The sequence below is a fragment of the Malania oleifera genome, chromosome 3 (genome assembly GCF_029873635.1).
Source record: "Malania oleifera isolate guangnan ecotype guangnan chromosome 3, ASM2987363v1, whole genome shotgun sequence".
NCBI lineage: Eukaryota > Viridiplantae > Streptophyta > Magnoliopsida > Santalales > Ximeniaceae > Malania > Malania oleifera.
This window is the reverse complement of record NC_080419.1, coordinates 19,073,976-19,086,070: the sequence shown is the minus strand read 5'-3', so window position 1 is coordinate 19,086,070 and position 12,095 is coordinate 19,073,976. Positions and strand designations below refer to the sequence as shown.

Sequence of the window (12,095 nt, the reverse complement as noted above, 5' to 3'; positions counted from 1 at the left end):
ATATGGGCAGGGCAAACTCTTTGCCTGAGGGCTTGTTGAGAATGTCGAGTGTCTTAATAGGTATTAGATAACGGTAGACTGTATAACGTATTAGGGCAAAGGGAAATTACTTGTATGGGTGGATAAATTTCCTTATTCTTGGGAGCTCTTACTAGTAAAGTTTTGTATGAACTGTGTGAGTACAAAATTACTTTTTTACCTAAGGGCTTATTAAGTAAGGTAAGTACCCTGATATGCTTTAGTTGTGATTATTGGTTGCCTAAAGTATCAAAGTAGAAGGGTGCTACTTGTATGGGCGGGTAATCACCCCAATCCTTAGGTATTCTCATGAGTAAAATACCTTGCATGTGTTTGATCAGGTTCAGGAAATGATTTTAGAAATTATGATAATGATATGCAAATGATGAATACATATACGTGTGTTATTTATAAATCTCAAGTTAGCTACACGCTGATTTAATATATTGTTTCTTCCCTTACTGAGATGTGTCTCACTCGAATACAAAGTTATCCTTTTCAGGATCTCCACGTGATCGAACTTAGAGAGTTCGGGGTTATTCTAACATTTTTGGTTATAGAAAGAAAAATAGTATAAACTTGATGTTACTTTTGGGATGTATAAGTTTTATGTTTTAAATCTTTTGAGTTGTGAATACTGAAAGTTGTAGATTATGTTTTTGGAGATATGTACATATGTGGATACAGGTGGATGGATGCTTTATTTTGAAATGTAGATAGATATAGAAAACTCTGGTATTATATTGTTGGAAGATTATATACTTATGTTTTCTGCTGCGTAAATGATAATAGAATACTAAGTATCAAATAAATAAATGAAATAAAAGGTATAGGAAAATGGATTACATGGCACCCGGGTTTATCAGCTAGGTTCGGGGTGCCACGAAACACGGTTTATTCAAGTATAACGCACCAGATCGGATTTTCGGGTTTGAGGTGTTATAAAAAATCTCAGGAACCTCCTTTAAATTTTTTTTAAAAGACAAACTTTTCTTTATATTTTGCAAAAAAAAAAAAAAAAAAAGTTTAGGAAAAATTTGTATTTTTTAAAAAAATTTTAGGAAAATTTTGTGACAATTTAAAAATTTCAATAGATGTTCGTGATATTTTTACAACTTTAATAGATATTTTTGTTTTTTATTTTTTTATTATCAAACTTTAAAGAAGATGAGTGCTTTTATCACATAATTTAGAGCAAAAAAGATGTAAGCCTAGAGAGAGCAAACTCTCTATTGGTATATATATGAACTAATTAATGATTTGTGGGAGTTCTCTTTCAAAAAAATAAAAAAATAAAAAAAATAATGTTGATGGAATGATAGCACTTTAATTTTTTACATTAATTAATATTAATCAGAATTTTAAAAGCCATAAAATTTGACTTGAGATTTTGAAGTCGAGCCTTGTTCTTTTTTATCCTACTCCTTAAAATACTCTCTATACATATGCACACACGCTCTTCGTTTAGTTTAATTATTATTTATATCACAAACTCCCCTCCCCTGTTTTTTTCCCACGCACACTCTTCTCTTTCATGCTCAAAAACAGAGCACATAACTACATGCCCAAGATTCTAGCAGTACTAATGGAGAACTGGGTGCATTTCTCTTCTTGTTGTTTTGCCAAATGATTGTGTTTCCGTCGTTTCTTATTCTCTCCGGCGGCTGCTGACGGCGGAGACTCCCCGGCACTTCTGCCTTGTCGTCCCTCTTCCGGCGAATATCCCTTCTCTCATTTCACTCTGTTCTCTGAGGAGTGAGGTCTCTCTGCTCTGTTCTTTCTAGTTTTTCTCCATCTTTTCCGTTATGTTTTTTTTTTTTTAAAATCTTAAGTACGTACGCATCCTGGTATGCATTTTCTTGATAAAAACCACTTTTTCCCTTTGGTTTAATTTTTAAAATTTCGTTCTTTTGAATTTGGTTCTGTTCTGGGTTTTGTTATCCTCTTTTTTTCTCATAATTTAATGTTTGTTTCAGGCGTGGGGTTGATATAACAGTCGGAGCTTTTCGAAGCAGCCCTTGAGCTTTATTGCTTTTGAAGTGAGGATTTCTGGGTTGCTGTTGAAACCAAATAAAATGTTGTGGAGAAGGTGTATTTGGATGAACATAGTTCTGATTAGCACATTTCTTGGAGCAAATTGTCACTCCGTGGGAGGATGGCCTCGTCGGATACTTTTGGATACAGATGTTGATACTGATGACTTCTTCGCTGCGTTTTATCTCTTGAAGCTTAACAGATCAGAATTTGATTTGCAGGTTCTATTATTTTATTATTATTGTCGTTGTTGTTGTTGATGTTGTAGTTGTTGTTGCTACTAGTTTGTTGACTTCTTGTTGTCAATTGTCATTTTAATTGGCATTGTTATCGCTATCATTTTTGTTATTGTTAATTTGGAATCCTATTGCTTGTGATATTGAATTTTTTGAATCAGTAAGTGGCCATTGCGGATAGGCAACTCAACCACTTACTCACTTGTCTCTGAATTTTGTTACTTATATCACAGTTTAATTCATATTGTGCTGGATCAATTTAGGCAAGCTAATTGAGTTTGGGTGAATTGATTCATGTTTTGTTCATTTTGATTCTGGGAACTCTGATATAAGTCAGCAGATGGGTTGACTTTGCCTTTTGTTTTTTTCCCCTTTTGTTTATGATAATTTGAGTTTTTCAAGCTCATTTAAGTGTTACTACTACAGGGTTGTATAATATATAAAGTAGCTTTTTGTTACTTTGATATCTTTTTTCGCAAAATGTTTGAATCTTCTGATTTGTAAATAAATATGCATTAACCATTTCATTTCTCAATGTAGTTCATTCCTAGAATTACATAACCAAGGCAGCTCCTATCTGTGAATTCTCATTGCAGACTTACCTAGTTTAATCCATAGTTATACAAGATTGTAAACTATGGTGTTAGTCATCCTTTGTTGAAGCTTTTATGGCAATAAAATTTTCTCAATTATAAGAAGGGAAAATATTGTAGCCCTGAAATATTATCATGCTGCAGGGAATCACCATCAGTGCAAATGCATGGACTGATGCTGGGCATGCTGTGAATCACATGTATGACCTTCTTTACATGATGGGTCGCGACGATATTGCTGTTGGAGTGGGAGGTGAAGGTGGAATTCTAGCAGATGGTACCATACTACCAGATGTTGGGGGGTATCTTCCTATAATTGAGCAGGTGTCAACCAGTATCCTACCTTTTCCCTCTTTAACCAAGTTCGAGTTGCTATACATTCTCCTCCATATCGTTTCACCATAGTATCGACTCATGAATTTGGGATCAAAATCAAGAGTTCTACTCTATAAAATGTCATACTGCCTATAGTAGTTTTTTACATTTGTAATATCACTTAGAAGACAATAACATATCCATGATTTATTTACTTCTTTTCTTTGTAAATGACGACGGTACTTATGCTTCTAATGAGTCATTTTTTAGGGGATTTCGACAGTAGGAGGTTGCAGATATAGGCAAGCCATTCCAGTAGGTTTTGGAGGACGATTGAAGATCGATACCAACTATGGCATCCGAAAAGGTTTCCTCCCACAGGTATTACACTGTATGATCATGTTGATTATTTGCATAGATTTCAGGTTTTCTGTACAAGGAGTATTGGAACAAATTGGTTCCCCTTGTTATGGCTGTGCTTTTAAATTCCTGCAATGTATTCCTTCATGATTTACTTCCATAAAATTATATTCTAAATTAATATGCCTTGTGTATATGTAAGGGCAGTCTCACTACAAAGCACAAGAAAACTTGTTGTCTCAGCAATTATATATGTAACATATCGGTTTTATGGCCGTATTATTTGCTTTTTGGCTCATAAATTGGTCATCTAACAATGGAAGTAGTATTTGTTTATTTGGCTCATTGATTGATCATGAAATCAGGGAAGCAGAAAATATATTCCGCTTCGACAGCCAACTGCTCAACAAGTGATGATTGACAAAATCTCTGCAGGGCCTATTACTGTAATTGTTACGGGAGTCCATACAAATTTGGCCATTTTTCTTATGAGTAATCCACATCTAAAGAAAAATATTGAGCATATTTATATCATGGGTGGTGGTGTGAGGTCAAGTAATCCTACCGGATGTAGCTCAAATGATGCTGGCTCTTCTAGCAAACCTAACCCGTGTGGTGACCGTGGTAACTTGTTCACTGACTACATTAGCAATCCTTATGCAGAGTTTAATATTTTTGGAGATCCTTTTGCTGCATACCAGGTAACACAGTTGTCTGGCAAAGACTGATCATGCTAATTATAGTGGTTTGCATTTGTAAAAACTTAAAAGCCTACATTTAGCAGTAATGCTTTTTTTCCCCCCTTCTATTGCAGGTAATCCATTCTGGGATTCCTGTCACACTTGTTCCTCTGGATGCAACAGACACAATTCCCATAAATAAGGAGTTTTTTAAGACATTTGAGAGTAGCCAGAAGACATATGAGGCACAATACTGTTTCCAGTCCTTGAAAATGGCTCGTGACACTTGGTTTGATAATGAATTCTATACGGTAATTTCTTTGCTTAAAGATGAGTTCCTTTCATATGTATTTATCAAAAATTTCCTCATTTATAAATTTACATAAATTTTCAGCAAATTGGTTTGAGTTAATGATTATATTTAGAATTTTTTGCCTTTGGCCTGGGTCAAGTGGTAAAGAGTTGGGTGGAGTGTGGGAGATCCAGAGTTCAAGTTTGACCAATCAAAAAAATAATTGTAATTTTCAATTCCTGCAGAGTTATTCTATGTGGGATTCCTTTACATCTGGTGTAGCAGCCTCTATTATGCGTAATTCTCACGCCCGTCATGGTGAAAATGACTTTGCTGAAATGGAATATATGAACATTACTGTAATTACTTCGAATAAGCCTTATGGAATATCTGATGGATCCAATCCATTCTTTGATGGTCGCAAAATTCCAAAGTTCAAACTAGAAAGGGGTGGAGTGCATAGTGGTCATGTTCAAAGGAAACTTCACGATCCATTTTGCCTTTCAGAGAATGGGAAAGGGAGATGTGAGGTATTTACTTGCTCAGTGTGGTGAGACTTAAAAATTACTTATTGTTTTGCAGTTGCAGTGAAGAGTTTTTGTTTGAAGTTTGAACCTAGCTCACGCACCAAAAAGGATGCTTCATATCTTTTAACTATTGTGCTTTTGGTACAATGGCCTGATGAAATATAAGAATTGTATTTTCAAAGATTGCTTTCGGTCTAATCCTTTCCAATTCATTAAAACTTTAGGACTGCCTCAGTTTTTTATCCTGCATGATTTATGCAGGATGGTTATACAGCAGAACAAAATGGCACAGGATCAGTGCGTGTTCTGGTTGCCAAAAAAGCAAAACGTAATCAGGATATTGGCAGCCCACTTAACAGAGAATTTTTTAAAAGCTTCTTAGATGTAAGTTCATCAAGTGTTTTCATCTTTAACATCTTGACTTTTTATGACTTTGATTGTATTATCTCTGCTTATGAAATATGCAAAGCTTTAAAATTTTAACTTAATATCGTAAGCAAGTTTGGGAATTGCACTCTCTTGAAATGGGTTTAAGGCTGTCTACCATCCACAACCCCAGATCATTGAGAGAAGCATCAAAAGCTATTCCCAACCATTTTGTGAAGTTACTAGAGCACATGTTGAAGGTAAACATTTTGCGTGTAAAGTAAATCAATGATAGAGCTTTGTCTTTGTGAGATACAGGTCCTAAATCACCCTCAACATTCTGGGAGGTTCAATTTGATGATGCAATTTCCCTATTATCGAGAAGTCATTTACAAACCAGATTTTAGAGAAAAGAAGCTAGGAAAAGCTGTTGTCTTTGACATGGATATGAGTGCAGGAGATTTTCTAGCTTTATTCTATCTCCTCAAAGTACCTGTGGAAGTGATCAATCTCAAGGTAGAGATAATTTATTTTTCTTTTTTGAATGTTTCTGACGTTGCCTATTTGAACAGCTTAACTAAATGATAGCTTCAGGAGGTATCTATCTTTTACCTGGTTTTGTTGAAGCACATAGTCAGAGCATGAGTACATTATTCATTAAACTCTAAAAGCTGTGTAATTGATTTGGTGGCCATGTTGGCTCTTAATGTATGAAGGCATCCAGCTAAAGGACCAAATCAAGCACTGAACTCAGTTTGATTTTTGATAGTTACAGTCACAACCTGTGATGAAAACGACAATCAACTTAATTTTTGATAGCTATTGTCTTAATGGACCACAAAAATGACAATCAACTTCCATATCTCTCTCTCTCTCCCATAACTTGCAATTTAAGAGATTAAATTTGGCTTTGTGAATTCTAAACAACCTCTCTGCACAAATTGGGTTTGACCTTAATGAAAATTTAAATTACTTTGATAGCTGATAATATGAAGAAAGCAGCAGTTTCGATGTGCATTGTATTTCTCCTTGCATCCAGGCAATATTAGTGAGTCCAACGGGCTGGGCAAATGCTGCAACGATAGATGTTATCTATGATATTCTGCATATGATGGGCCGTGATGACATTCCTGTTGGTCTAGGAGATGTATTTGGAGTGAACCTGTCTGATTGGTTTTTTCCTGATGTTGGAGACTGTAAGTACGTCAAGGCCATTCCAAATGGTGCTGGTGGATTTCTGGACTCAGATACGCTCTATGGGCTAGCTCGTAATTTGCCTCGAAGCCCAAGAAGGTACATGAGTGTTTCGTTCTATTGTTTGTTGCAAATGCATTCAGAAACTACTCTTAATTTTGGCGATAGATTTGTTTTCCTCAAATTAATTATGTTTGAATGTTCTAAAAGGGATGTTTAACATAAATGCACTGATCTGCTAGTTCAAGAAGCATCATTTGCCACTTGCCGGTGAATATCTGGGCAGGCCAGAATCATATAATTTACCTTTATGTTGTCATCATCTTATGATGATCTTATTATCATGGTCTAAATTTATTTGTGTTATCATATCATTGCAGACATTCCTATATTTTTCTCTCTACCATGGTCCACCATTGAAGTTCTTCTGCCAAAAATGAACATTGGCAGAAACTGGAACATTTTTTCTTTTATAAATTGAGAAGTGAGGGCTCCGTTTCAGCATGAAAAGTGGATGATCCATTTTAACAATGAATGCTTCTTTAGGATTTTCCCTTGCTAATCTCAAAGAAGGCAGGGGACCCCAGTAATTTCATTGTTTTGGTTTGGTGAAATTTTGCATTGTGTGTAATCAGATAATTTAAATCCTGATGATGGTCTGTCATAGACTTCTAGGAAACCAACAAATGCCATCCATTTACTTAAATGAAGCTGGTGATGGAAGTGTATCACTTATGGAGTGGTAGACCTGAATTTATTTACTTAAAAATATGCATGCCTGCCCACAAGGTCATTGCATCACACAAGAATATAAGCATTGTATTCATATTATCTTTTGAAGGCCATGTTCAGCCAGTTGAGATTTTCTTTTACTTTTATGTCAAGAATTTTATTGGATTGGTGTTGAAACACATTGCATATAGTCATTTGGCCGACCGGGGCTCAACTTTTTGAGTTATTCTTCCAGGCTTACATCAGAAAACTCAGTAAAATATGGAGCTCCAAGGAATACTAGTCACCCTGAACTCCGACAACCACTGGCAATGGAAGTTTGGAAATCTGTATTGGAAAAACTAGATACAGGATCTAAGATCACCATACTGACCAATGGACCATTGACTAATCTAGCAAAGATTGTTCTTTCGGGAAAACACATAAGATCTCTAGTTCAGGTCAGTGGCTTCACACTCTTTTCTTTCCAATCGTATGATTTATTGGTCTGATGCAGGGTAGCAGTCAAAAAGGAATTTAAACAAGAAAAATTATCCAAAGTTGCAAATACTGTATTCTTGAAATAGCAGTCTCTGGCTCATATCTTCTGTTTGGATTATTTCTTCTTTAGTCTGTGTCTTTTCCCTTCACTTGTGCTTTTGGACTTCCATTATTATTAATTCCATGCCTATTGCACGTTTTAAATACTTGAAAAAAGGGACTCCTTAAAGCATATACTGAAGTATATTCACGAATTAATTCAAAGAGTGTTGAAAGCTTTTTTAAGATAACACTTAGTTTTGGTTTTCATAGAAGGAAAGGAGGTGGTGGGGTTTGTTCCACATATATACAAGAATAGCAAGAGAGGTTTAGTTGTCTGGTTTATGTGGATACTCTACATATATCAGTCTTTAGACAGAGATGGGCCTCACATCTGTGTGCAGTGCACTTTGGGGGCGAATTTTGCACTTTGCACATATTCGTCGAAATAATTGAGAGACTTAAATTTATGCGTGTGACTTGGTGTCACGAAGTGGTGTGATTTGGAGTAATCAAAATAAACCATCAGATAAAATGGTGCAACTTTAGATCTTCCCAATGGGTATAGCTGCTTGAAAAGTTACAATAAAGTCTATAAATGCAGAACAGACTGGGACTGCAAAACACAGAAAATGCTGCAAGCAAATATTGTGACCAAAATGCTATTCTATTTTTCTTACTAGTTTTTCATATTTTCTTTTTGCAATGACATTCAGATTTTGTCTACAGTGGAGAGTTATTTTGAAAATTGTAGTCTTGTTTCTCCTATAAATATTTGTTCAAGGGTTCATTTTCATTTTTTTCACAAATATTTTGGCTTCATTATCCTAGAAAAAATTCAATTGAATCTATTGCAGACAGATCATGGTGGGAGCAAATAAACCCTTAAGAAAGTGGCTTTTATAACATGTCTTCAAACCACTTTCTGCTACTTTATTCCATATTCTATACAACGCTGTTCTCACAATCTAAAAGGTTTATTTTGATCACTGCAAAGAAGATGGCAGTTACTACCATTGAAGAGATTACTGATCTTGTAAAATTGGAGAAAATTTCAAGCATTGGCTGAAGAGGATGCATCTTCTCCTTGCAATGTTGAAAATGGTTTGTGTTTTCTCAATACCTAGGCTGATTCAATTTGGGGAAGAGGTTTTGGATGCTGCTCAAAGTAGGAATAAGTGGAAAAATGACAATTTTATATGTCATGGTCATATTCTCAACTCTGTGATTGATGATCTCTTTGACACGTCTCAACACATGATTACTTCAAAGGAACTTTGGATCCATTGGAAGAAATGCTCACTGCTGAAGATGCCATAGGTAAGAAGTTTCTCATAAGTAGCCTTAACAATTTTAAGATGGTTGACTCTAGGTCCGTTACGTCCGTAATGGAACAATGTATCCATTTCATGAAGTTTAAAGAGCTCCCCATTATCTTAAACTAAAAAAAATGAAACAGATGAGTCCATTGTCTTTACTTCCATTGAAGACAAACTCCCACCTTCTTGGAAAGATTCTGAAGAAGTCTTAAAGACTTAAAAAAGAATACTACCCTCTAAGTAGGTGGCTAATTAGGAGAATGTTGTTGCCAAGAGGATAGAAATAACCAACGTGATTAAGTCTAAGGTCCTAATGATAAGAGGGAGAAAATGTGTCTAGTGCTTCAAAATGGAATTGGAAATGGTTGAGTCATCCAAGCAAAGAAGGTGCTTGTTTCTACTGGGGCAAATTGGGATGCTAAAAGAAAGAATGTCAATTTTAGAAGAAGGAAGAGAACATTCTAAGAGAGTTTTGATGCAATGATATTTGAGACTAACATCCTAGAACATAGCACTTCTTGGTGGATCACCTCTTGTGTGACAAGGCTAATATCCAAAATCTAGATTGTATTTGAATTGTTTGAACCAAAGAAAAATGCTACCATCTCTACATGGGCATTCTACTACTTAAATTCAAGGCATGGATCTATGGAAGTTGTCATTTTCATGAAGACTCTTATTTTGAATGGTGTACACATTGTACTCGAAGATTGAATTTAGTGTCTAGTAGCTTGCTTAATAAGCATGGTTCTGAATTGGATATATTTTCACTTGAAGGATAGCATTTTTGTTGGAAAAGGCTACATGTACGATGGAATTTGAACTTAATATTAACAAATTTAATGTTGTTGCTTGGTTGATTGACTGATTCTTCTTGTTTATGGTATACCAGACTAGGACATGTCAATCATAGAAAAGTACACTGTACATGATATGATTAAGAGGGGATTGTTGCTAAGCTGTGATATGTCAAATAAAAGTGTACGTGCTACCCATTATAACTTGAACATAATCTTTAGATGATGAAAGAAATTTTAACATATTTGAATTGGTACATAGTGATGCATATGATTTACATGCCACACGTACTTTAGGAAATAGGATATTTTGTTACATATTTTGTTGATAGTATGTTTTACATCTTTTGCATGCCAAAAGTGAGATTATGAACAAGTTTAGAATTTGTGAAACTGAATTAGGAATAACTGTGGCACACTAATATAATTCATGAAGTTTTGACTCCCTTTACCCCAAACAAGATGGTGTAGCTGCAAGGAAGAATGATATTCTTATGGAAATGGTAAATTCCATGCTGTCTAGTTCGATCATAACGCATGATTTTTGAGGTGAAAGTTTAATAATGGCTTTTTAAATATTAAAGAGAATTCATATTAAAGGAAAATCTATAAGGCCATATGAAGCTTGGATGAAAAAGAAGCCAAATCACAGTTACAAAAGGAGCTTAAGGAGCCCAGCATTGAATAAGGAATATCCAAAGAAGTTTTGATGAAGTTTCAAAACATAGAAGAAATAAAAGAACTAAACTATCAGAATCCTATGGACTCAACCTTTTTATATGTTCTTCGTTGGAGGCACTATTGAAAATATAATATCACAAATTCTCGTATTAATGTTGAGTCTAACCCTACTAAGACCTTCAAATAGGCTATGACATCTTCAAATATGGCTTTTTCGAAGGAAAGTTAAAATGATAAGGAGGATTCTCCTTGGGTTCGAGCCAATAGGATGGAAATGGGTATGGTAGATGTAGTTTTTGGTCGGTGTGAGTCGCAATTTGTGAAAATCCCTACAAACAATTGAAATTGGGTGACCGAAGGCCAATCCTTGAGAAAAATTTAGAACGCTTAAGAAAAGAATTGCAAAGGTTTAACTTGAGTAAAAAGTGGGTTTGAATAGACTTGCCTTCTTCATAAGGCTATACTTCCCTTAAATGAAGATGAATTTTCATGGAGGTTGTTGTAGTTACTTAGAGTGGGAGAAGTGGGTCTTGACAATTGATAGCGGGATTCTTGGCATGCCGGTTGTTGTAGAGACATGTTTTATCCCAACATGGCATTTTGACTTAAATCCATGTGGCCTGAGTAAAATATCCGACATTAACTGCCTTTACTTCTTCAATTTGGATTTTTTTTTTTCTACCTTGCTAGAATAGAAACTCTTTGTGTTTTTTCACGTGTCAAGGTGTACAATCATGTCTCCTTGGTATACTTAGCTTTTTTAAAGCCCTATTACTCTTTCATATTCTTGTGCATAGGAGCTCCCCTATTCCTTGGTGGGAGTATAGTGTCTTTGAATCTTATCATCCTTTTGGTATCAAGCTTTTCCTTGACATCCTTGGGCTTGGGTAGGCTCTTTGTATTCATTTAGCTATCTTCTTGTCTTGTTCCTTAAGTTAGAAAATCTCTAGCCATATTTAGTGGGGAACTCAAATGCATCAAATTGTTGCACACATGTGTATGTCAATGCTATTAACTATGTTTAGTAATTAGAAAATCTAATCACACTGATAGGTCTCCCTCTCTATTATCATATATGTTGAAGTACATCATAATGACCATAATACCCTTACTAATTCATGCTTACTAAATTACCAACAACACTCCTCCTCAAGTTACCTGATATAATATTCTCCTATCCTGTTAAAAATTGATTAAATGATTGCACCCCCAAAGCTTTAGTAAATGCATTAGCAAGTTGGTATTCAGACTTCACATGAGTGGTTGCAATGAGCTTCTACATAAGTTTCTACCAAAAAAAAGGCGATAAAATTCATACGAAGACACCAACGTTTGTAACCTTTCTTCTTGGTTGCATACCCAATAAAAATACATTTCATGGCTTTTGGCTCTAATTTCCCTTCACTAATATGCATGTAGGTAGGATAGCCAA

The 12,095-nt window shown here is 35.2% G+C and overlaps 1 protein-coding gene across 1 annotated transcript in view; it reads left to right on the top strand.

Annotated features, from left to right (window-relative positions):
• Positions 1 to 1,512: 1,512 nt before the first annotated feature.
• LOC131152124 (nucleoside hydrolase 3) overlaps positions 1,513 to 12,095 on the top strand; it is a 29,906-nt gene continuing 19,323 nt past the window's right edge. The window contains exons 1-11 of the mRNA XM_058103782.1: positions 1,513 to 1,778; positions 1,995 to 2,273; positions 3,026 to 3,205; positions 3,467 to 3,577; positions 3,922 to 4,257; positions 4,371 to 4,547; positions 4,774 to 5,058; positions 5,317 to 5,439; positions 5,740 to 5,937; positions 6,461 to 6,714; positions 7,583 to 7,787. Of these exons, the coding sequence (XP_057959765.1) occupies positions 2,094 to 2,273; positions 3,026 to 3,205; positions 3,467 to 3,577; positions 3,922 to 4,257; positions 4,371 to 4,547; positions 4,774 to 5,058; positions 5,317 to 5,439; positions 5,740 to 5,937; positions 6,461 to 6,714; positions 7,583 to 7,787 (2,049 nt within the window). The 5' untranslated portion in view covers positions 1,513 to 1,778; positions 1,995 to 2,093. The remainder of the gene's footprint in view (positions 1,779 to 1,994; positions 2,274 to 3,025; positions 3,206 to 3,466; positions 3,578 to 3,921; positions 4,258 to 4,370; positions 4,548 to 4,773; positions 5,059 to 5,316; positions 5,440 to 5,739; positions 5,938 to 6,460; positions 6,715 to 7,582; positions 7,788 to 12,095) is intronic.